Source organism: Schistocerca piceifrons, chromosome 7 (assembly GCF_021461385.2).
Source record: "Schistocerca piceifrons isolate TAMUIC-IGC-003096 chromosome 7, iqSchPice1.1, whole genome shotgun sequence".
NCBI lineage: Eukaryota > Metazoa > Arthropoda > Insecta > Orthoptera > Acrididae > Schistocerca > Schistocerca piceifrons.
Window position 1 is genome coordinate 183,892,797 of NC_060144.1, and position 24,089 is coordinate 183,916,885.

General features: G+C 44.0%; 1 protein-coding gene across 1 annotated transcript in view; it reads left to right on the forward strand.

Moving 5' to 3' along the window:
* The window catches only part of LOC124805538 (lutropin-choriogonadotropic hormone receptor-like), an 860,476-nt gene that overhangs the window by 710,482 nt on the left and 125,905 nt on the right, over positions 1-24,089 (forward strand). Inside the window, exon 11 of the mRNA XM_047266106.1 lies at positions 12,322-12,393. Within this exon, the coding sequence (XP_047122062.1) occupies positions 12,322-12,393 (72 nt within the window). The remainder of the gene's footprint in view (positions 1-12,321; positions 12,394-24,089) is intronic.

The following is a 24,089-nucleotide window of genomic DNA, read 5'->3' on the forward strand; positions in this document are numbered from 1 at the left end:
CATAAAACAAACATAAGGACAGTGCTATTGGGAAAAAAATTCTGTAACAGGGACATAACACACAAATGCCACACCGGATGTTCCTCATGCCTGTTAGTTTTTCCGCTTTTAAATTCTGTTCATTGTACAATAAGACTATATAGATCACTGTTTGAAGTAGTACCCAAGGGCAAACAGGTCCAGAAAACTACCGTACACAAAATAATTTTTTTATTCAATATATCCGTGTTTATGGCCGACAGTCGGGGTTCATGCTGTCAATTTCTTTGCATATTTAATCCGACATTCACAAATATCAACATCATGAATATTCATTTAAAAATTGTTGCTTTAAGCTTCAATTTGCGTACCCTATAACTTCACAGTATTGGCATTTTTGAAACTTACAAGTTTTGCTTAAATCACTGCTGTCGCTGACAACGATTTGCATACAGGAAACGGATGTGCTATAAAAAAGCAACAGCGTAATGTTGTGCATCGGTTTCTGCCTGTCGACGAAAATATTCCAAAACGAAAGATTTTTGCAAATGAATGCGAGTAACTTGTCGGGATGTGTAGAAGACCGCACTTGCGCGCATTGTAAGTCAGGAACACAGCAGCTGCAAACAGCGAATCCATTACGGGAGTGTTGACGCATAATTACCGCTGACATGGGAACATACGTCCGGAATAATGCGACCGCTAGCATCCACCGTGTTGCGGTCCCGCGTTCGTTCCTCTGTTAGCCCCATGAATCGCCTCTCTCACCAGCTTTCTACCCTGGTAATTAACGTCACACACCTGACTGAACATCTACTCACCATTTTTCTCTTTTCTAGCATGAAGCATCACTAACTCAATATTCCCTCGTACATGCATGTATTTCAACCTCATTATCAGCCGTTTGAAATGCAATGAGGGATAAAGGCTTCTTCCACAGTTTACCAAGCATTGCAGTCTTCAGCTCTACATATTCATCCTGTTTCTACATGTTTTCTAATGCCATCTAGGTCTTGATCTCGTAAATATCATTACCGAAGCATGCCCGTCGACTAGAGCGGGTTGCTGTTGTGAATTCCAGTGCCGTTTTCCAGGTTCCAGGAGCGGGACTGTTCTCCAGCCTGGACATAATGAGTTCCTCTTCCCTTAATTCGGCTAAATGGGTTGTCTGGACTCTCTATGCGAGAGAGTAACACGCCATGGCCGATGCTTCCTAACACATTTTGGGAAAGAAACTTCTGAAACTCTTAACAGAAAACAGTAGCTTATAGCAAGTACACTACCGATCAAAAAATAGTTCAAATGGCTCCAAGCACTATGGGACTTAACATCGGGGGTCATCAGTCCTCTAGACGTAGAACTACTTAAACCTAACTAACCTTAGAACCGCTCGGCCACAGCGGCCGGCCGACCGATCAAACGTATCCGGACACCTATTTGTGAACATTAGAATGGGATGTGTCCACATACCGCATTTATGGCGACTTGAACACTGATGGAGACACTGAGGTGTCTGAATTTCTATGGAGCAATGGCAGTCCATTTTTCCTCAAGAGTCGCATCCAGAGAAGGTAGTTATGTTGGTCGCAGGAGTCGAGTGCGAAGCTGAATACCCTATATCATCCCAAAAGCGTTCCATTGGGTTCAGGTCGGGACTCTGAGTAGGTCAGTCCATTTCAGGAACGTTATTGTCCCAAATCGTTGACTCACAGACGATGCTTTGTGACGGTGTTCATATCAATGCGGACACAATTATCGTTTCCGAATTGTTCCTCTACGTAGGCCACTATGCTGTAAAAAGTGTTCATGTCCTTCCACACGTAGTGTTTTTTTAGACTCAGTAAGGGGACTACTCTCTCCCAACGAAAAACACTCTTGACACCGTAACATCCCCCCCTCAATACTTCAGTGTTGGCACTATACGTATAATGTTCTCCAGACATTCGCCAAACCCAAAGCCTTCCATAGGATTCAAATGGTTCAAATGGCTCTGAGCACTATGGGACTCAACTGCTGTGGTCATAAGTCCCCTAGAACTTAGAACTACTTAAACCTAACTAACCTAAGGACATCACACCCATCCATGCCCGAGGCAGGATTCGAACCTGCGACCGTAGCGGTCGTGCGGTTCCAGACTGTAGCGCCTTTAACCGCTCGGCCACTCCGGCCGGCTTCCATCGGATTACCACAGGAAATAGCGTGATTCTTCACTCCAAATTACTAGTTTCCAGTCATCCACTGCCCATAGACTTCGCTCCTTACACAACCTCAAACATCGCTTAGCACTGATTACGGAAGTGTGTGGCATTGGAGGAGCTAATCGACCATTCTACCCTTGGAGGTCACGAGTGGTTTTTTACAACCGTCCTCCTCAATGCTTGACGGCGCTGTCCGCCAGTACGTGAGGTCTGCCTGTTGTTGTTTCTTCGCTTTTACAGTCACGTCACGAATAGTCAGCTTGGGCAGCTTTAGAAAGGTTGAAACTTTTTATCTATGCCACAGCGAGCGTAGATGACAGTTCAGTAGGTTTATTTCAGGAAGAGCGAGAGGTAGCTACAACACCTATATACATGAAATGTGTATAATCATACAACGGATTTGTGATTATACAGAAGCATCGTTGCTCCGTGAAAGGATACATTTTACAAGATGAGATATGGATTCTGTAGACCGTAAGTTACTGCAACTACATTTACTCATTACTAGCAAGGTATCGGTAGATCTGTGGTATAAAAGAGATTACCTGACGTTTAGGTCGATGTAATCTACAGGATGGTCCATTGATCGTGACCGGGCCAAATATCTCACGAAATAAGCGTCAAACGAAAAATACTACAAAGAACTAAACTCGTCTAGCTTGAAGGGGGAAACCAGATAGCGCTATGGTTGGCCCACTAGATGGCGCTGCCATAGGTCAAACGGATATCAACTGCGTTTTTTAAAATAGGAACACCCATTTTTAATATATATTCATGTAGTACGTAAAGAAGTATGAATGTTTTAGTTGGACCACTTTTTTCGCTTTGTGATAGATGGCGCTGAATAGTCATAAACATATGGCTCACAATTCTAGACGAACAGTTGGTAACAGGTAGGTTTTTTAAATTAAAATACAGAACGTAGTTACGTTTGAACATTTTATTTCTGTTGTTCCAATGTGATACATGTGCCTTTATGAAAATATCATTTCTGAGAACGCATTCTGTTACAGCGTGATTACCTGTAAATACCACATTAATGCAATAAATGCCCAAACTGATGTCCGTCAAGCTCAATGCATTTGGCAATACGTGTAACGACATTCCTCTCAACAGTGAGTAGTTCGCCTTCTGTAATGTTCGCACATGCATTGACAATGCGCTGACGCACGTTGTCAAGCGTTGTCGGTGGATCACGATGGCAAATATCCTTCAACTTTCCCCACAGAAAGAAATCCGACGACGTCAGATCCGTTGAACGTGAGGGCCATGGTATGGTGCTTTGACGACGAATCCACCTGTCGTGAAATATGCTATTCAACACCGCTTCAGCCGCACGCGAGCTATGTGCCGGACATCCATCATGGTAGAAGCACATCGCCATTCTGTCATGCAGTGAAACATCTTGTAGTAACATCGGTAGAACATTACGTAGGAAATCAGCATACATTCCACCATTTAGATTGCCATCGATAAAATGGGGGCCAATTGTCCTACCTCCCATAATGCCGCATCATACATTAACCCGCCAAGGTCGCAAATGTTCCACTTGTCGCAGCCATCGTGGATTTCCCGTTCCCAATAGCGCATATTATACCGGTTTACATTACCGCTGTTGGTGAATGACGCTTCATCGCTAAATAGAACGCGTGCAAAAAATTTGTCATCGTCCCGTAATTTCTCTTGTGGCCAGTGGCAGAACTGTACAGACGTTCAAAGTCGTCGCCATGCTATTCCTGGTGCATAGAAATATGGTACGGGTGCAATCGATGTTGATGTAGCATTCTCAACGCCGACGTTTTTAAGATTCCCGTTTCTCGCGCAATTTGTCTGCTACTGATGTGCGGATTAGCCGCGACAGCAGCTAAAACACCTAACTGGGCATCATCATTTGTTGTAGGTCGTGGTTGACGTTTCACATGAGACTGAACGCTTCCTGTTTCCTTAAATAATGTAACTATCCGGCGAACGGCCCGGATACTTGGATGATGTCGACCAGGAAACCGGGCAGCATACATAGCATACGGCCGTTGGGCATTTTGATCACAATAGCCATACATCAACACGACATCGACCTTTTTCGCAATTGGTAAACGGTCCATTTTAACACGGGTAATGTATCACGAAGCAAATATCGTCCGCACTAGCGGATACCACGTACTTATACGTTTGTGACTATTATAGCGCCATCTATCACAAAGCGAAAAAAGTGGTCCAACTAAAACATTCATATTTCTTTACGTAATACACGAATATGTAATAAAAAATGTGAGTTCCTACTTTAAAAAACTCAGTTGATATCTGTTTGACCTATGGCACCGTCATCTAGCGAGCCAACCATAGCGCCATGTGGTTTCCCCCCTCAAGCTAGACGAGTTTCGATCTTTGTAGTTTTTTCGTTTGATGCTTATTTCGTGAGATATTTGGCCCGGCCACTATCAATGGGACACACTGTATAATACACTCCTGGAAATTGAAATAAGAACACCGTGAATTCATTGTCCCAGGAAGGGGAAACTTTATTGACACATTCCTGGGGTCAGATACATCACATGATCACACTGACAGAACCACAGGCACATAGACACAGGCAACAGAGCATGCACAATGTCGGCACTAGTACAGTGTATATCCACCTTTCGCAGCAATGCAGGCTGCTATTCTCCCATGGAGACGATCGTAGAGATGCTGGATGTAGTCCTGTGGAACGCCTTGCCATGCCATTTCCACCTGGCGCCTCAGTTGGACCAGCGTTCGTGCTGGACGTGCAGACCGCGTGAGACGACGCTTCATCCAGTCGCAAACATGCTCAATGGGGGACAGATCCGGAGATCTTGCTGGCCAGGGTAGTTGACTTACACCTTCTAGAGCACGTTGGGTGGCACGGGATACATGCGGATGTGCATTGTCCTGTTGGAACAGCAAGTTCCCTTGCCGGTCTAGGAATGGTAGAACGATGGGTTCGATGACGGTTTGGATGTACCGTGCACTATTCAGTGTCCCCTCGACGATCACCAGTGGTGTACGGCCAGTGTAGGAGATCGCTCCCCACACCATGATGCCGGGTGTTGGCCCTGTGTGCCTCGGTCGTATGCAGTCCTGATTATGGCGCTCACCTGCACGGCGCCAAACACGCATACGACCATCATTGGCACCAAGGCAGAAGCGACTCTCATCGCTGAAGACGACACGTCTCCATTCGTCCCTCCATTCACGCCTGTCGCGACACCACTGGAGGCGGGCTGCACGATGTTGGGGTGTGAGCGGAAGACGGCCTAACGGTGTGCGGGACCGTAGCCCAGCTTCATGGAGACGGTTGCGAATGTTCCTCGCCGATACCCCAGGAGCAACAGTGTCCCTAATTTGCTGGGAAGTGGCGGTGCGGTCCCCTACGGCACTGCGTAGGATCCTACGGTCTTGGCGTGCATCCGTGCGTCGCTGCGGTCCGGTCTCAGGTCGACGGGCACGTGCACCTTCCGCCGACCACTGGCGACAACATCGATGTACTGTGGAGACCTCACGCCCCACGTGTTGAGCAATTCGGCGGTACGTCCACCCGGCCTCCCGCACGCCCACTATACGCCCTCGCTCAAAGTCCGTCAACTGCACATACGGTTCACGTCCACGCTGTCGCGGCATGCTACCAGTGTTAAAGACTGCGATGGAGCTCCGTATGCCACGGCAAACTGGCTGACACTGACGGCGGCGGTGCACAAATGCAGCGCAGCTAGCGCCATTCGACGGCCAACACAGCGGTTCCTGGTGTGTCCGCTGTGCCGTGCGTGTGATCATTGCTTGTACAGCCCTCTCGCAGTGTCCGGAGCAAGTATGGTGGGTCTGACACACCGGTGTCAATGTGTTCTTTTTTCTATTTCCAGGAGTGTAGAAGTAACTACTAGTAGGCACAAGAAGAAGTTTGATAAATTACAACGTTGTCATGTCAGATGCTGTTATTAATAAATCACAGAGAGTATTGTCTTACCGGCCGCTGTAGCCGAGCGGTTCTAGGCGCTTCAGTCCGGAACCGCGCTGCTGCTACGGTCGCAGGTTCGAATCCTGCCTCGGGCATAGCTGTGTGTGATGTCCTTACGTTAGTTACGTTTAAGTAGTTCTAAGTCTAAGGGACTGATGACCTCAGATTGAAGTCCCATAGTGCTTAGAGCCATTTGAAACTTTTTTTTACTATTGTCTACGATGAAATTTCGGTCCTTGCAAGAGGAGAAATCTTTGCTATTACGCCTACGAAAGTACCATTTGAGGAGATAATTGCGAACGTAGAAGCAGGGATAGAACCCTCCCCAAAGAAACTGCAAATGGAATTCGAATCGAAACCACCAGGGTCTTGTGCTGTAGTAAACCTTTGGAAGGTAACCTAACGAAAGGTGAGGAAAGGGCTAGTGGTTCTTCCTTTTGACAAAGGCAATGTTGCTGTTGTTATGAATAAACAGGATTATAGAAGTAAGATTTTGGATCTCTTAACGTCAGGACAATATAATAAACGTGAGAAAGCTCCTACTACTTGCATATTGAGAAAAACAAATACGCTGATAAAATCATCTACTTCAATTCAAAAGGAGGAGAAGAAAGGTTTGCTGAGGAGTGAAGCTACGTGTCCCAGACTTTATGGCCTACCTAAAGTTCATAAGATTAACCTTCCTCTGAGACCCATTGTCAGTGCTATTAACTCCCCAACGTACCAAATAGCAAGATATCTGGAATCTTGTTTACAACCGCATATTGGCCGAACTGATTCTTATGTAAAAGACTTATGTCATTTCTTTGAGAAACTGAAGAGACTAACTTTGGCTCCTAAGGATATTCTTGTCAGTTTTGACAATGTCTTTATTTACGATGATTCCACTTAACAAAGTTATCGTTTACATATCGGATGATTTCCCAGCAGATTTGACTGCTCTTTTCAGACACTATCTCACTTCCAGTCAGTTCCAGTGGGAGGATGAGTTTTATGAGCTGGTTGATGGTGTGGCCATGGGTAACCCATTGAGTCCTACGATTGCCAATTTTTACATGGAAAAATTCGAACAATTAGCTCTGGAAAAAGCGAATAAGAAACCATGTCGAATGTATCGATACGTAGATGATAAATCTGTGGTTTGGTCACATGGGAAAAAAGCTTTAGAGGAATTATTTTGTTATTTAAATAGTATAAATCCTAAAATACAGTTTACCATAGAAATGGAGAAATACAACGCAATATCCTTCTTGGATGTCTCCGTTATGGCACAGACTGATGGCAGCTTGAAACATAGAGTCCTTCGGAAGGTTACACATACCGACAGATACTTGCATAAGGATTCCAATCATCATCCACAACAGAAAAGAGGTGTAATTAAAAGTGTAGTGGACAGAGCTAAAGTATTTGTGCGCCGGAATACCTGGACGCCGAGTTACAACATTTAAAGCTGGCTTTTGAGAAGAATGGGTTATCTAGTAAGGAAATAAGTAGAGTTTTGGGACCGAACAACAGGAGGCCTAAGGACAATGATAAGGCACAGCGATGGAAGAACACGGTTTCTCTCCCTTCATCAAAAAGATAACTGATCAAATCGGCAAGATTTTAAGGAAACATAACGTTCGACCGATTTTCAGACCATCTAAGAAAATAGGCCAAGCCCTTCGTTCCGTTAAAGATAAACGACCCCCTCTGTCGGAAAGTGGTGTATACAAGATTCCGTGTCCATGTGGTAGGGTCTACATTGGAACTACGAAGAAAAGTGTGAATACATGGTTGAAGGAACATAAAAGTCTTTGCCGACTAGGGAAAACAGACAAGTCAGCCGTGGCGGAACATGCTCTTCAGTCGGGTGATCACGTAGTGAAATTTTCGGAAACTGAAGTTTTATGTACTATGACGAACTATTATCCACTGCTATATAGAGAAGCCATCGAAATATATAAAATGGGGATAATTTTAATAGAAAAGAAGAAGCTATGAACCTCAGCGATATATGGACAGTGGCGCTACAGAATCGATGAGAAGTTTTTATCTTTGACGTACTATGATCGATAGTTATATTTTATCCTTGACAAGGTTTATCTCTGCTATCACGTGAAATCCAGACCACGCCCACTTTCCACTGTATTTAGTCCATTCTTCGATGTCCGACTCGTCAGTCGGCAAGACTCAGCGCAACCAGGAGCACCTCCGAAGATGTCCAACGTAGCTTTGGATGAAATGCCAGGGATAAAAAAGTTCAATGGACCACGGACAAACAACCCGGAAGAATTCTCGACAATCTATATAATATTGCGGCCATCATTTTCAAATAAACAGAGGTTGGTTTCGTCCGGAAAAATTGTCTGATGCTATTCCTGTCCTCAGTGACATCGTTCCATACACCATTGCCGTCTATCATGTTTCTGCACATTCGTCAAAGCAGGGAGAGATGTGGAAGACGTGCACATAAAACCCACGCCGTGATAAACGGCGACGGACTCTTACCCATGATAGTGTACGATGAGTTAGCCAGAGCCGAGGAGGATGACGTGTCCTTGTTCTCAGGTGGGGGGGGGGGGGGGGGGCAGGGTGGTGAATCCCGACCCATCTCTTGGTGTTTTACGACCTTCTTTGAACCATTCTGCACACACACACACACACGTTGCACTGCCGAAACAATTCCCCTCTCACGAGCAGCAATTTCCCAGATGGATGCATCACATTCTCTCGTCCCAACAATGCGCCCTCTTTCAAACTCACTTATTTAACGGTACGGTTCGCGCACCCATCTGCGACGCATACTGCACGGCTGCTTAAGTGACACTGATCCACTACTTTCGCTTTATAGTGACAACGAGAACCGCAGGCATACTTTAACGGTAGGTCGTGTTGCGCCGAGATATTGAAGTTGACCTCGAAGTAGCGTGCCGACATGGTTCAAATGGTAATCGTTTCTGCAGAACATTCTAATGTACATGTCCTGTGAATATGAACCTCCTCTCTATAGTCAGTCAAAGTGTTCTATATTTCTGAACATGAGTGTATTTCAAATGGTTCAAATGGCTCTGAACACTATGGGACTTAACTGCTGAGGTCATCAGTCCCCTAGAACTTAGAACTACTTAAACCTAACTAACCTAAGGACATCACACACATCCATGCCCGAGGCAGGATTCGAACCTGCGACCGTAGCGGTCGCGCGGTTCCAGACTGTAGCGCCTAGAACCGCTTGGCCACTCCAGCCGGCATGAGTGTATTTGCAGAAAATATTTAATGCCTTCTTGAAACAGATCTGAAATACTGACAAGATCCGCTTCCTGTATTGTTTGAGAAATATTTCCTCGCCTGCATGTTCCCAAGGTAGACAGGAACATATGGTATGACGCATATCATTCAAGCAATTGCTGCACTAGACTTTAAAACTGGCCGCGATTTCCGCTGTCCAGTTTTTATGCTCTCAAACGTACAAGTAGTCCAGAAAGTAGTACTTTTAAACCAAATGTTGTGTACAATAAAGACAATTCTTAGTTAAAAATTGCTTCATTTTTTATTATATTTTATTGTGGTTGAAGGTATGTGTAATTCTATTCAGAGGATCTCTACAGAGAGAGTGGCAATGTGATGAGCTACACTACTGGCCATTAAAATTCCTACACCACGAAGATGACGTGCTACAGACGCGAAATTTAACCGACAGGAAGAAGATGCTGTGACATGCAAAATATTAACTTTTCAGAGCATTCACACAAAGTTGGCGCCGGTGACGACACCTACAACGTGTTGACATGAGGAAAGTTTCCAACCGATTTCTCATACACAAACAGCAGTTGACCGGCGTTGCCTGGTGAAACGTTGTTGTGATACCTCGTGTAAAGAGGAGAAATGCGTACCGTCACGGCCGGCCGAAGTGGCCGTGCGGTTGAAGGCGCTGCAGTCTGGAACCGCAAGACCGCTACGGTCGCAGGTTCGAGTCCTGCCTCGGGCATGGGTGTTTGTGATGTCCTTAGGTTAGTTAGGTTTAACTAGTTCTAAGTTCTAGGGGACTAATGACCTCAGCAGTTGAGTCCCATAGCACTCAGAGCCATTTTGAACCGTACCGTCACGTTTCCGCCTTTGATAAAGGTCGGATTGTAGACTATCGCCATTGCGGTTTATCGTATCGCGACATTGCTGCTCGCGTTGGTCGAGATCCAATGACTGTTAGCAGAATATGGAATCGGTGGGTTCAGGAGGGTAATACGGAACGCCGTGCTGGACCCCAACGGCTTCGTATCACTAGCAGTCGAGATGACAGGCGTCTTATCCGCATGGCTGTAACGGATCGTGCAGCCACCTCTCGACCCCTGACGCAACTGATGGGGACGTTTGCAAGACAACAACCATCTGCACGAACAGTTCGACGACGTTTGCAGCAGCATGGACTATCAGCTCGGAGACCATGGCTGCGGTTACCCTTGACGCTGCATCACAGACAGGAGCGCCTGCGATGGTGTACTCAGCGACGAACCTGGGTGCACGAAAGGCAAAGCGTCATTTTTCGGATGAATCCGTGTTCTGTTTACAGCATCATGATGGTCGCATCCGTGTTTGGCAACATCGCGTTGAACGCACATTGGAAGCGTGTATTCGTCATCGCCATACTGGCTTATCTCCCGGCGTAATGGTACGGGGTGCCATTAGTTACACGTCTCGGTCACCTCTTGTTCGCACTGACGGCACTTTGAACAGTGGACGTTACATTTCAGATGTCTTACGACCCGTGGCTCTATCCTTCATCCGATCCCTATGAAACCCTACATTTCAGCAGGATAATGCACGCCCGCATGTTGCAGGTTCTGTACGTCCTTTTCTGGATACAGAAAATGTTCGACTGCTGCGCTGGCCAGCACATTCTCCAGATCTCTCACTGATTGAAAACGTCTGGTCAATGGTGGCCGAGCAACCGGCTCGTCACAATGCGCCAGTCACTACTCTTGATGAACTGTGGTATCATGTTGAAGCTGCATGGGCAACTGTACCCGTACACCTCATCCAAGCTCTGTTTGACTCAATGCCCAGGAGTATCAAGGCCGTTATTACGTCCAGAGGTGGTTGTTCTGGGTTCTGATTTATCAGGATCCATGCACCCAAATTGCGTGAAAATGTAATGACATGTCAGTTGTAGTATAATATATTTGTACAATGAATACCCATTTATCATCTGCATTTCTTCTTGGTGTAGCAGTTTTAATGGCCAGTAGTGAATGACGTACCATTGCGTGACAGGTCGATTATTGCGAATTAGCTTTGGAAAGGAAAGTTTTTTCTCTTTCTATATGAATGCGAGTAATATTTATGCAAGAACTTTGTGTATTCGTCCGTTTAGTATATTGTCGTCTTATCACTATGTTCTTGTTAAAGCACATTTGACCCTTCGTGATCTCTGTTAGGTGGAAAATCGAGCAAATGTATTGATGTGCTGTCGTAAATCCAAAGCAACTTTGTGTATTCTGGCGTTTAGTGTATTGTCGTTTTATCACTATGTTCTTGTTGAAGCACATTTGACGCTTCGTGATCTCTGTAGGTGGAAAATCGAGCAAATGTATTGATGTGCTGTCGTAAATCTAAAGCAAGGAAATCTGTAATCACGATGAAAGTAACAGTAATTAAAAATCAGTATATTTTTGGTAAATACAATGATTAATTGAAAATTCATAATATTAATAATTTTAATTCGTGTGGGAATTTGTCCAAAACGCAGTGTAGGAATTGAATGGCCATAATGCTTTTAAATGCTGATTGCCGCCGTAACACAACAGTTTTGTCAATTTGGCTTCTGGTGCTGGCGCAGCGCCTAGGAAGGAGGAGAGCGAATTTATCAAATCCCATTGATAATACTCGGTTCGAATTGGTATCCTGTGTGGGGCGATAGTGTTCCAATTAGTGTCGGGCAATATTTACTTCGCTTTGGCTAAGTGTCATCAGCGGAACTTTCAGAAACATTTTTATTCCATTTATTTGTCCTTGTGTTATAGAATCCATAGTAGTTACATAATGCTCGCGAAGAACGTAATTGTACATTAGCCATACTCTCTTATAAGTGAGTCTGGCGTACACAATGTGTTGAAGATATTGTTTTTATCAAGCGTTTAACTCTTTGTCATTAACATCTCTAGTTCATCACTTTTATAGTTATTATTGTTTTAGGGACCTGGAGAACAACGGCATCACCGACATCCATCCAGAAGCTTTCCTGCCCTTCACGCAGCTGGAAGATTTGTAAGTACGGCGAGTAGATATTTAATCCTTTAGTATTCATACACTTCAATGGTCTTTAGTGATATTGCGTTGGCTGCACTAAATTCATCTGTCTACTTTCTAGCAACCATTATTACACCCACAGTGAAGTCATTTTGTTAGAATAACTAATAAACACTGATGCTATGCATTTTATCTTGATTGTTGTTATAAATTTGCGTATATCAGAGCATAGACGTAATTCATCGATATGCCACGGAGACGGTATTGACATCAATGTTGTTATAAATTTGCGTATATCAGAGCATAGACGTAATTCATCGATATGCCACGGAGACGGTATTGACATCAATGACGTTTTATTTCCTTACATTGAAATATAAGTACGTTGCGTAATAATGTGAGTTAAGAGTCACCTGATGTAGGAAGATTTAGTGTCAATGAAAATTCATTTAGTGTAGGTGAAGGTTCATAAGTGTGTATCCCGTCATTTACAGCAATTCAGAAATGAGTTATTAAATCCCAATATAGCTGTACTTCATTTTAACATGATACACTTAAAAAAACACTGAGGGAATGAATAATGCGGTACTGAACACAAGTAGTTAAAAATGTATGAAACATCCACCGTGTCATTCAGTCGGAAGAAAGTATATGTCACGTCCACATGGAGAGTTAACTATGATAAGGCTTCATGCAAAACGGGTGCTGCGTTTGTTGAACGCTGACGAAAAGCACATCAACTTGTTTGCTGCTGTGGGTTGGAAGAGGATTCACTGCTTCAAGAAATTAAATATCAATTAGAGGAACGAGATGAACCTAGTTTGCTTGGGTGTGAAGTCTATTTCATCTGCCAGAAAGATTATGGGTAGTTTTTCCTTGGATGTAACAATTCCTCTTGTTGAACAAGTCGCTAGAAGTAATACAGTATCTGATCCTAACGATCAACTGTATTACAAAGGACGTAGAAGAGGGATCAGCTTCAGTAGAACAATGACCTGCCCGCAAAAGTATTTTGGCACTGGGAAAACCGAGATATATAAGTGAGAGTTGCTAAAATATTCACGCTTTCCATCCTTTCGGCATCTTCCGATTACCACCTATTTTCATCTACTATGAAATTTGTGCCTGGGAGGAACGGATATTAGGGCTGAATATCCCCTCGACGAAGAGGTCTTTACATACGGAGCACATGCTCGGACTGTGCAAGAATATAAACCTTTTCCTTTTCCAATGGAACCATCTCGCTACCTGCCGTAGATGATTTAGGTAAACTACCGCTACGCCATTTCTATTGGTTCAGTGATTTAATCTAAAAATACGACACTCTTATGGCTTTAAGTCAGATCAGGATTTTGCGTAATACAACTGTAAGTCAAAGGTGCATAATCCATACGCATCATGGTTGTGTGGCTGATTTGGAGGAGCGGACCAAACAGCGAGGTCATCGGCCCCATCGGATTAGGAAAGAACGTGGAAGGACGTCGGCCGTTCCCTTTCAAAAGAACTATCCCGGCATTTTCCTGAAGCGACTTGGGAAAATCACGGAAAACCCAAATCAGGATGGTCGGAAGCGGGTTTGAACCGTCGTCCTCCCGAATGCGAGTCCAGTGCGCTACCACTGCTCCACCTCGGTCGGTATATATAGTACGTGTCATGAAAATGAATGTATGCATATATGTATGTACACATGTGCCGCATTTCCTCCTAAATCATGGGACCGATTTCAACCAAATCTGTTGTACGTATCACTTACTGTCTGGAGGGAATCTCTGTGGGAGAAAGAACTAAACTACCTACCTATGAAACTGGGGGGGAGGGGGGGGTGAAAGAACAGACTTTACGTATAATTTCAAACCTTGACGAAACTTGGTCACGCTGACAACGCACACAAAATGATCAAAGGGAAGAAGGTTACTGCTCATTTCATTTTCGCTGTTCATATAGTAAATCTGTGGCATCAGGCATGGAGTTTTAATCTGTTACTTCTTTACTACTAACAGCATTCGCGATACATTTTGGAGACAGTATTCACGTATACCATTGAATGTACCTGCAAAATTAAATCATTGTGTGGCACATAGTTCACGAGATACGACGTAATAAACACTGAGATGCGTACAAAACTACCGCATCGTGCATGATGTTTTAGTATATTAATTCTTTGCTACTAACTATATTCACAACACATTGCGCAGACGGTGTAAAACTATATCTCTGAATGTGCCTGCAAAATTATGTTACTGCGCAGCACATAGTTCAGGAGATACGGCATCATAAACTCTGAAATGCGTTACAAACTGCCGCATCACGCATTAGTTTTAAATTTGTTACTTTTTTCCTACTAATTCTATTCACAACGAAATTCGCAGATAATATCCACATATGTCGACCATATACCTTTAAAATGATATTGTACGACATATACACAACTGGCCATAAGAATTGCTACACCAAGAAGAAACGCAGATGATAAACGAGTATTCATTGTACAAATATTTTATACTAGAACTTACATGTGATTACATTTTCACGCAATTTGGGTGCATAGATCCTGAGAAATCAGTACCCAGAACAACCACCTCTGGCCGTAATAACGGCCTCGATACGCCTGCGCACTGAGTCAAACAGAGCTTGGATGGCGTGTACAGGTACAGCTGCCCATGCAGCTTCAACACGATACCACAGTTCATCAAGAGTAGTGACTGGCGTATTGTGACGAGACGTTTTCGATTGGTGAGAGATCTGGATAATGTGCTGGCCAGGGCGGCAGTCGAACATTTTCTGTATCCAGAAAGGCCCGTACAGGACCTGCAACATGCGGTCTCGCATTATCCTGCTGAAATATAGGGTTTCGCAGGGATCGAATGAAGGGTAGAGTCACGGGTCGTAACACATCTGAATGTAACGTCCACTGTTCGAAGAGCCGTCAATGCGAACGATAGGTGACCTTGACGTGTAACCAATGGCTCCCCATACCATCACGCCGGGTGATACGCCGGTATGGCGATGACGAATACACGCTTCCAATGTGCGTTCACCACGGTGTCGCCTAACACGGATGCAACCATCATGAACAGAACCTGGATTCATCCGAAAAAATGACGTTTTGCCATTCGTGCGCCCAGGTTCGTCGTTGAGTACACCATCGCAGGCGCTCCTGTCTGTGATGCAGTGTCAGGGGTAACCGCAGCCATGGTCTCCGAGCTGACAGTCCACGCTACTGCAAACGTCGTCGAACTGTTCGTGCAGATGGTTGATGTCTTGCAAACGTTCCCATCTGTTGACTCAGGGATCAAGACGTGGCTGCAAGATCCGTTACAGGTGTGCGGATAAGATGCATGTCATCTCGACTGCTGGTGATACGAGGTCGTTGGGATCCAGCACGGCGTTCCGTATTTCCCTCCTGAACCCACCGATTCCATATTCTGCTAACAGTCATTGGATCTCGACCAACGCGAGCAGCAATGTCGCGATACGGTAAGCCGCAATCGCGATAGGCTACAATCCGACCTTTATCAATGTCGGAAACGTGATGGTACGCATTTCTCCTCCTTAGACGCGGCATCACAACAACGTTTCACCAGGCACCGCCGGTCAACTGCTGTTTGTGTATGAGAAATCGGTTGGAAACTTTCCTCATGTCAGCACGTTGTAGGTGTCGCCACCGGCGCCAAGGTTGTGTGAATGCCTGAAAAGCTAATCATTTGTGCATCGCAGCATCTTCTTCATGTCGGTTAAATTTCGCGTATGTAGCACTTCATCTTCGTGGTGTAGCAATTTTAACGGCCAGTAGTGTATTTCAGGACACATGATGTCATAAACACTGAAATGCGTGAAGAACTGCTGCGTCATGGATGACTATTTTATTGATTATCTCTTTGCTACTAAACCTACTCGTAACACATTTCGCAGATAGTATAAAAATGTACCACTGAACGTACGTGCAAAATTATATCATTGTACGACACATTGTTCAGAGATATGACGTCACAGACATTGAGCTGCGTGAAATCGAAACTGCAGGAACGTATTCTACACAGGGACAGGTGAAATATGTGTACATATATGAGTGAAAAATGTTAAACATACGTGAGAAATATGTGACATGAGTGTTCTGTGGCAAGGTCACGGCTAAAACGCTCCCCCAAAACCCCTGGATTGATGTTTACCAAACGTGGTACACATATTACTATCGGCAAAGAAATATTGGGGGGGGGGGGGGGGGATAAAAACCAGCAACCTCATATTGTGTGATAACATGGAGAGACAAGATGGGAGGAAGAGGTACACAGACAGAGAGGGGGGAAGACGACATGGACACAGATATGAGGAACGAGGAGATGGACAGAGAGAGGCGGAGGAGAAGATGGGTAGAGAAGGGGAGCAGGAAAATTAATAGAGAGGATGATTGAGGAGATGGACAATGAGAGGGGAAAGAAGAGGCTACGCTAGTAGAGTAAGAATAAACACATATCCGGGCAACGCCGCGTATTCAGCTAATACACCATAAAGTACGAATTAGCAAACCCAGAACATCCTAAAACATGTGCAATCTAGGAATTTTGTAAGACTCTGTGCGAAGCACTTCCCTTTCGTCGTAGCTCTTTCAGTGGAGTTTGAGTTGTTAAGTGGCCCCCGTGGTGACTAGACGAATCTCTCACGAACTGCACAGTTCTTTCTTATAAATTCTCCGTCTTTTCAGTTAATCCACCTCGGTATGAGTCTCGAGCCGTCGTCCACTCCTTAAAACATCGTCGGACCTGTTTTATAATTTACCTCTTTAATGCTTAAGATTCTTCCAATTAATGTATCTGGCTTCAACCTTCCCCACAAATAGATTCACGTTCTGGCTACGCCTTATGTGCTCCAGACGATTGTGTCTCACTCCAGTGACAGACATCCTAGTCAGACAATGTTATATATTTACGTATACATACGCACATTAATTTACAATTATTTATCTTGAGAAGGATTTGCCAATCTTGGCATCAAGTAATCGTAATCTGCTAGTCTGTATGCGTGATAATTTCTTGACGATGTCGTTTCAGTAGTGTCTGTGAAAGCCTCATAAAGCTGCAGTCGTTATCTTTTCACTTTAAAAATTCTAATTTTGGGATTTTTGCTTCATTGTGCATGCTGATAACCAATCGAGCAAAGTAGCGCAATGGTTAAGGCACTGGAACCTCCTCCGGCCATCCAGAATTAGGCTGTTCCTTGAGTTCCCTAAGTCTCTTACTTCAGATGTCGGAATGGTTCCTCCGGAAATGACGCCAACCTCCTGCCATCAAGTGCTAACCGTAATTGTGTCTTCTTCTCCTCTCCTTGGAGTAAACTTACAGTCTGTTCCGTCTTCACTAAAACAATTTGTTCCTCAATTATCCTACACCTGTCATTACTGTCGTTTTATAATAGATTACTTGTCTGAACAATCTATCTTCTTTCATTCTTCTGATACACTGTCTGATCAATAGCATCCGGTCACGTATTACTGGACATTAATATTGGGGGTCGGAGGAAGGCAATGGCAAACCACCTCCGCTAGGACCTTGCTTAGTCGGCGGTGAGGGTCTCCCGCATCGTCCCCTACGCTCCTCGGAGTATGGAACCTCATCATCATCAATATTGGGGATGCCCACCCTTCGCCTTTATGACGGCTTCAGCTCTGCTGGGAAAACTACACTCCTGGAAATGGAAAAAAGAACACATTGACACCGGTGTGTCAGACCCACCATACTTGCTCCGGACACTGCGAGAGGGTTGTACAAGCAATGATCACACGCACGGCACAGCGGACACACCAGGAACCGCGGTGTTGGCCGTCGAATGGCGCTAGCTGCGCAGCATTTGTGCACCGCCGCCGTCAGTGTCAGCCAGTTTGCCGTGGCATACGGAGCTCCATCGCAGTCTTTAACACTGGTAGCATGCCGCGACAGCGTGGACGTGAACCGTATGTGCAGTTGACGGACTTTGAGCGAGGGCGTATAGTGGGCATGCGGGAGGCCGGGTGGACGTACCGCCGAATTGCTCAACACGTGGGGCGTGAGGTCTCCACAGTACATCGATGTTGTCGCCAGTGGTCGGCGGAAGGTGCACGTGCCCGTCGACCTGGGACCGGACCGCAGCGACGCACGGATGCACGCCAAGACCGTAGGATCCTACGCAGTGCCGTAGGGGACCACACCGCCACTTCCCAGCAAATTAGGGACACTGTTGCTCCTGGGGTATCGGCGAGGACCATTCGCAACCGTCTCCATGAAGCTGGGCTACGGTCCCGCACACCGTTAGGCCGTCTTCCGCTCACGCCCCAACATCGTGCAGCCCGCCTCCAGTGGTGTCGCGACAGGCGTGAATGGAGGGACGAATGGAGACGTGTCGTCTTCAGCGATGAGAGTCGCTTCTGCCTTGGTGCCAATGATGGTCGCATGCGTGTTTGGCGCCGTGCAGGTGAGCGCCACAATCAGGACTGCATACGACCGAGGCACACAGGGCCAACACCCGGCATCATGGTGTGGGGAGCGATCTCCTACACTGGCCGTACACCACTGGTGATCGTCGAGGGGACACTGAATAGTGCACGGTACATCCAAACCGTCATCGAACCCATCGTTCTACCATTCCTAGACCGGCAAGGGAACTTGCTGTTCCAACAGGACAATGCACATCCGCATGTATCCCGTGCCACCCAACGTGCTCTAGAAGGTGTAAGTCAACTACCCTGGCCAGCAAGATCTCCGGATCTGTCCCCCATTGAGCATGTTTGCGACTGGATGAAGCGTCGTCTCACGCGGTCTGCACGTCCAGCACGAACGCTGGTCCAACTGAGGCGCCAGGTGGAAATGGCATGGCAAGCCGTTCCACAGGACTACATCCAGCATCTCTACGATCGTCTCCATGGGAGAATAGCAGCCTGCATTGCTGCGAAAGGTGGATATACACTGTACTAGTGCCGACATTGTGCATGCTCTGTTGCCTGTGTCTATGTGCCTGTGGTTCTGTCACTGTGATCATGTGATGTATCTGACCCCAGGAATGTGTCAATAAAGTTTCCCCTTCCTGGGACAATGAATTCACGGTGTTCTTATTTCAATTTCCAGGAGTGTATCAGTGAGGTATCTGAATGTCTATATAGAAATGGCAGCCCATTCTTTCTCAGCAGCCGACATCAGAGAAGATAGTGATGTTGAATGGTGCGATCTAATGCCAAGTCGACATTTCAACTCATCCCAAACGTGTTCCATTGGGTCCAGGTCGAGTAATCCCTTACATTTCCTTGATAATTGCATTTTGGCCTACTGTATTTTTCTTTTGTCTTCCTTGGTTGATGTTGAAGATACCATTCCATATGTTATTATAGAATTATCCATTAATTTGTAAAATTTTAACTTTGAGTTCATCCTTGTTACCCATAGTTCCATATGTCATTTGAAACTTATTTCATTTATTAGTGGCATCAGTTTCATATTCATAGCTAGTATCGCAACCTAACAGCTTAATGTATAACATCTGTTTTATTGGGTTTCATCTAGTAGTATTTTGCAGCGGACTGTAAACTTTCCTTTTAGAGCTATTAATTTAGTTTTTACTGAAATTTTTAGATGGCAGTTCTCACATATTTGATTTAGACGTTATATTGAAAACTAGAGGTCAGTTTCCGCCTTGTGAATACTTATTTGGTCGTGGCAAAGAACAGGGTATCTATGTGTATGTGTTCTGATAGTAATCTCACATCTTGGTGTTCCTCTCTAATGACATGACGGTACCATATACTGTAATGGTCCCTCTCCCTTTTGAATGTAGAGGTTAGTTGACTGCTTCATTTAGAACGTGTTCTCCTCTCCGATGCAGTGGTTCTCCATTGTCATTATCATCTCTATAAGTTCAAGTTGCATGTTTTTAAAAGCAAATTCTCCTCTTTTTCCAATACTGTCATCATTTCTCAGAATTATGATGCCTGGACAGGTATTTTACACCACGTAGGTAGATTTTCCAGTGATCTACGACTTTCTGTGAATGTAACACTGATAAGAAGTTATTTTCGTAAATAACTGGACAACACTGGCATTTAAAAGTGCTTAAAAAGATTTCTGCCTACGTCATCTAAGTTATTTGGCAATAAATACAAGCGATGTCTTCAGTGGATTAGTAAGACTTTCTGGGCATTAAAATTCTGTAACTGAGGAGTAGGAGGACTGTACTGAAGGGCTATTAAGAAAAGTTCTAAGGTAAGTGAATATATAGGTAACGTGTAAGTGCATATATAGGTAAACGTGCATGACCTTAGCATTGGTCTTGTGCATATGCGTAACAAATAAACACAACAAGAAAGGTGACTCTTCGGTTCGGGAGGAGCCTTCCAAATTTTGCATGGTTTCCGAGAACCATTCCAGGAGAATTACAGTGTAGTGATTTTTGTAAGATCTTGGCGTATGTCCTTTCCCATCAGTTTTGATCAGGACTAGTGTTACAAATCCAATCACTTAGCCTCCAATGATACATTGCAGTGTATCTACTGTTTATTCTGCCAGTTAGATTTCCTACAAACACAAAAGACTAAGGTTCTCTTCAAGCAACTCTTGCACCAATTCGCTTTTCCAGCTCTTCTGAATCAAAAGTATACAGGGTGTTACAAAAAGGTACGGCCAAACTTTCAGGAAACATTCCTCACACACAAAGAAAGCAAATATGTTATATGGACAAGTGTCCGGAAACGCTTACTTTCCATGTTAGAGCTCATTTTATTACTTCTCTTCAAATGAAATTAATCATGGAATGGAAACACACAACAACAGAACGTACCAGCATGACTTCACTTTGTTACAGAAAATGTTCAAAATGTCCTCCGTTAGCGAGGATACATGCATCCACCCTCCGTCGCATGGAATCCCTGATGCGCTGATGCAGCCCTGGAGACTGGCGTATTGTATCACAGCCGTCCACAATACGAGCACGAAGAGTCTCTACATTTGGTACCGGGGTTGCTTAGACAAGAGCTTTCAAATGCCCCCATAAATGAAAATCAAGAGGGTTGAGGTCAGGAGAGCGTGGAGGCCATGGAATTGGTCCGCCTTTATCAATCCATCGGTCACCGAATCTGTTGTTGAGAAGCGGACGAACACTTCGACTGAAATGTGCAGGAGCTCCATCGTGCATGAACCACATGTTGTGTCGTACTTGTAAAGGTACATGTTCTAGCAGCACAGGTAGAGTATCCCGTATGAAGTCATGATAACGTGCTCCATTAAGCGTATGTGGAAGAACATGGGGCCCAATCAAGACATCACCAACAATGCCTGCCCAAACGTTCACAGAAAATTTGTGTTGATAACGTAATTGCAGAATTGTGTGCAGATTCTTGTCAGCCCACACATGTTCATTGTGAAAATTTACAATTTGAACACGTTGGAATGAAGCCTCATCCATAAAGAGAACATTTGCACTGAAATGAGGATTGACACATTGTTGGATGAACCATTCGCAGAAGTGTACCCGTGGAGGCCAATCAGCTGCTGATAGTGCCTGCACACGCTGTACATGGTACGGAAAAAACTGGTTCTCCCGTAGTACTCTCCATACAGCGACGTGGTCAACGTTACCTTGTACAGCAGCAACTGCTCTGACGCTGACATTAGGATTATCGTCAACTGCACGAAGAATTGCCTCGTCCATTGCAGGTGTCCTCGTCGTTCTAGGTCTTCCCAGTCGCGAGTCATAGGCTGGAATGTTCCGTGCTCCCTAAGACGCCGATCAGTTGCTTCGAATGTCTTCCTGCCGTTACACCTTCATTCTGGAAATCTGTCTCGATACAAACGTACCGCGCCACGGGTATTGCCTCGTGCTAATCCATACATCAAATGGGCATCTGCCAACTCCGCATTTGTAAACATTGCACTGACTGCAAACCACGTTCGTGATTAACACTAACCTGTTGATGCTACGTACTGATGTGCTTGATGCTAGTACTGTAGAGCAATGAGTCGCATGTCAACACAAGCACCGAAGTCAACATTACCTTCCTTCAATTGGGCCAACTAGCGGTGAATCGAGGAAGTACAGTACATACTGACGAAACTAAAATGAGCTCTAACATGGAAATTAAGCGTTTCCGGACACATGCCCACATAACATCTTTTCTTTATTTGTGTGTGAGGAATGTTTCCTGAAAGTTTGGTCGTACCTTTTTTTTGTAACACCCTGTATATAAAACCCTGAAATGTTCCATATCTGAATCGTCAGAAAAAAATAAACAAAGAAGCAAAGCCTGCGTGGAGTAATTTTGGTGATTCAAATAGCGCTTTAAAAACTAAGCTCGATTTGTCCAAAAAGCGAAACATTTGCAGTCATTCTGTATTACCATTTTGCTAAAAGATTTTGTTAAAATGTTCTGGAATAGCCCCCAATTCGAATATCTGGGAGGATACTGCCAAGTGGAAGGTGATTATGACAAAAAGACTGAGTAATCAAGGAAAGGATAACGTTCTATGAGTCGCGGTTGGCATATAAGGCGTTTCAACGTGATAGAGAAGATAGAAAATTTGAATAGGCAAATGCAAAGGCTCAATCTAGATATAGTGGGGGGTCAGCGAGTGAAATGAAATGGAAAGAAGACAATGATTTCTGGTCAGATGAATATAGGGTGCTGTTAAAAGCAGAAGAAAATAGTTTAACGGGAGTAGGATTCGTTATGAAGAGGAAGGTAGGCCGGAGTGTGAGCTACACGAGTAGTAAGTGGGCGGACTGGGTGCACTTGCAGATAATTTAATGACATTTTTATTTTCTTGTAAACGACTAAGCTGAGCACACTAGCAACCTAATTATTAATATTTTTTTATAAATGGATGCAAGCTAACACAACCACAAAAATAAAAATTTTCAAAAATTTTCAATCATATATCAAATTCTGCAGCCCCAAAACGCTACACATCAAACTTTAGATCGTGAAATTCGTTATCATTCTTTTTAAGCTTCTTCATTTCTTTATATTTTTAGTTTAATGTCACCATCTTTAAAAACTGAAAGTGCTCAACACCAAGCTATAGAATTAAATGAACAAACTAACAAGTACAGCTTCAATTGGAAGAGAAAGATAAAGAATGTCTACAATTAAAAGATTTTTCGGATGCCATAAAACAAGTCGTTCAAAATATTGATACAAAAACTATCTTTATTAATGAATCAGGATTATATTGCTTAATATTAAATTCAAAAAAGAAGAAGCAAAAGCACTTAGAGTTGCGAAAATCACTTTACCATATTTAGAACTGCTTTTTCAAAAACAATTAAATTTTATGTTTTTTTTGCCTTTCTAATTCTAACTACTTTTTTCAAGCCTATTAAATTTCTTCCTCTATAAATGTAAGTTGAAAACTGACTCTCCACAACAAACAAACAAAAAAATATTCTATAACAGAACTGTTACTTACCGAAAATTTGAATAATAATAATAATAATAGTTACAGATTTAATACACTGTGCAAAATCTGTAGATAAAAAAATAGAAGAGATTCAATAACCATAAGGCACTTATCATAATTTTCTAGAACAACTCTTTTATCATACTGAAATGAAAATTCTTTCTTAACATGTTTGTTAACCTGATTTTTAGTATCAACATGTATGGTTATCTGATTGTATTCTAACTGTATATTTTCTTTTACTTCACTTTCTAGTAGCCTTATCATAGATTCAGCATTCAACTTTTGAATATTCTTGTAATT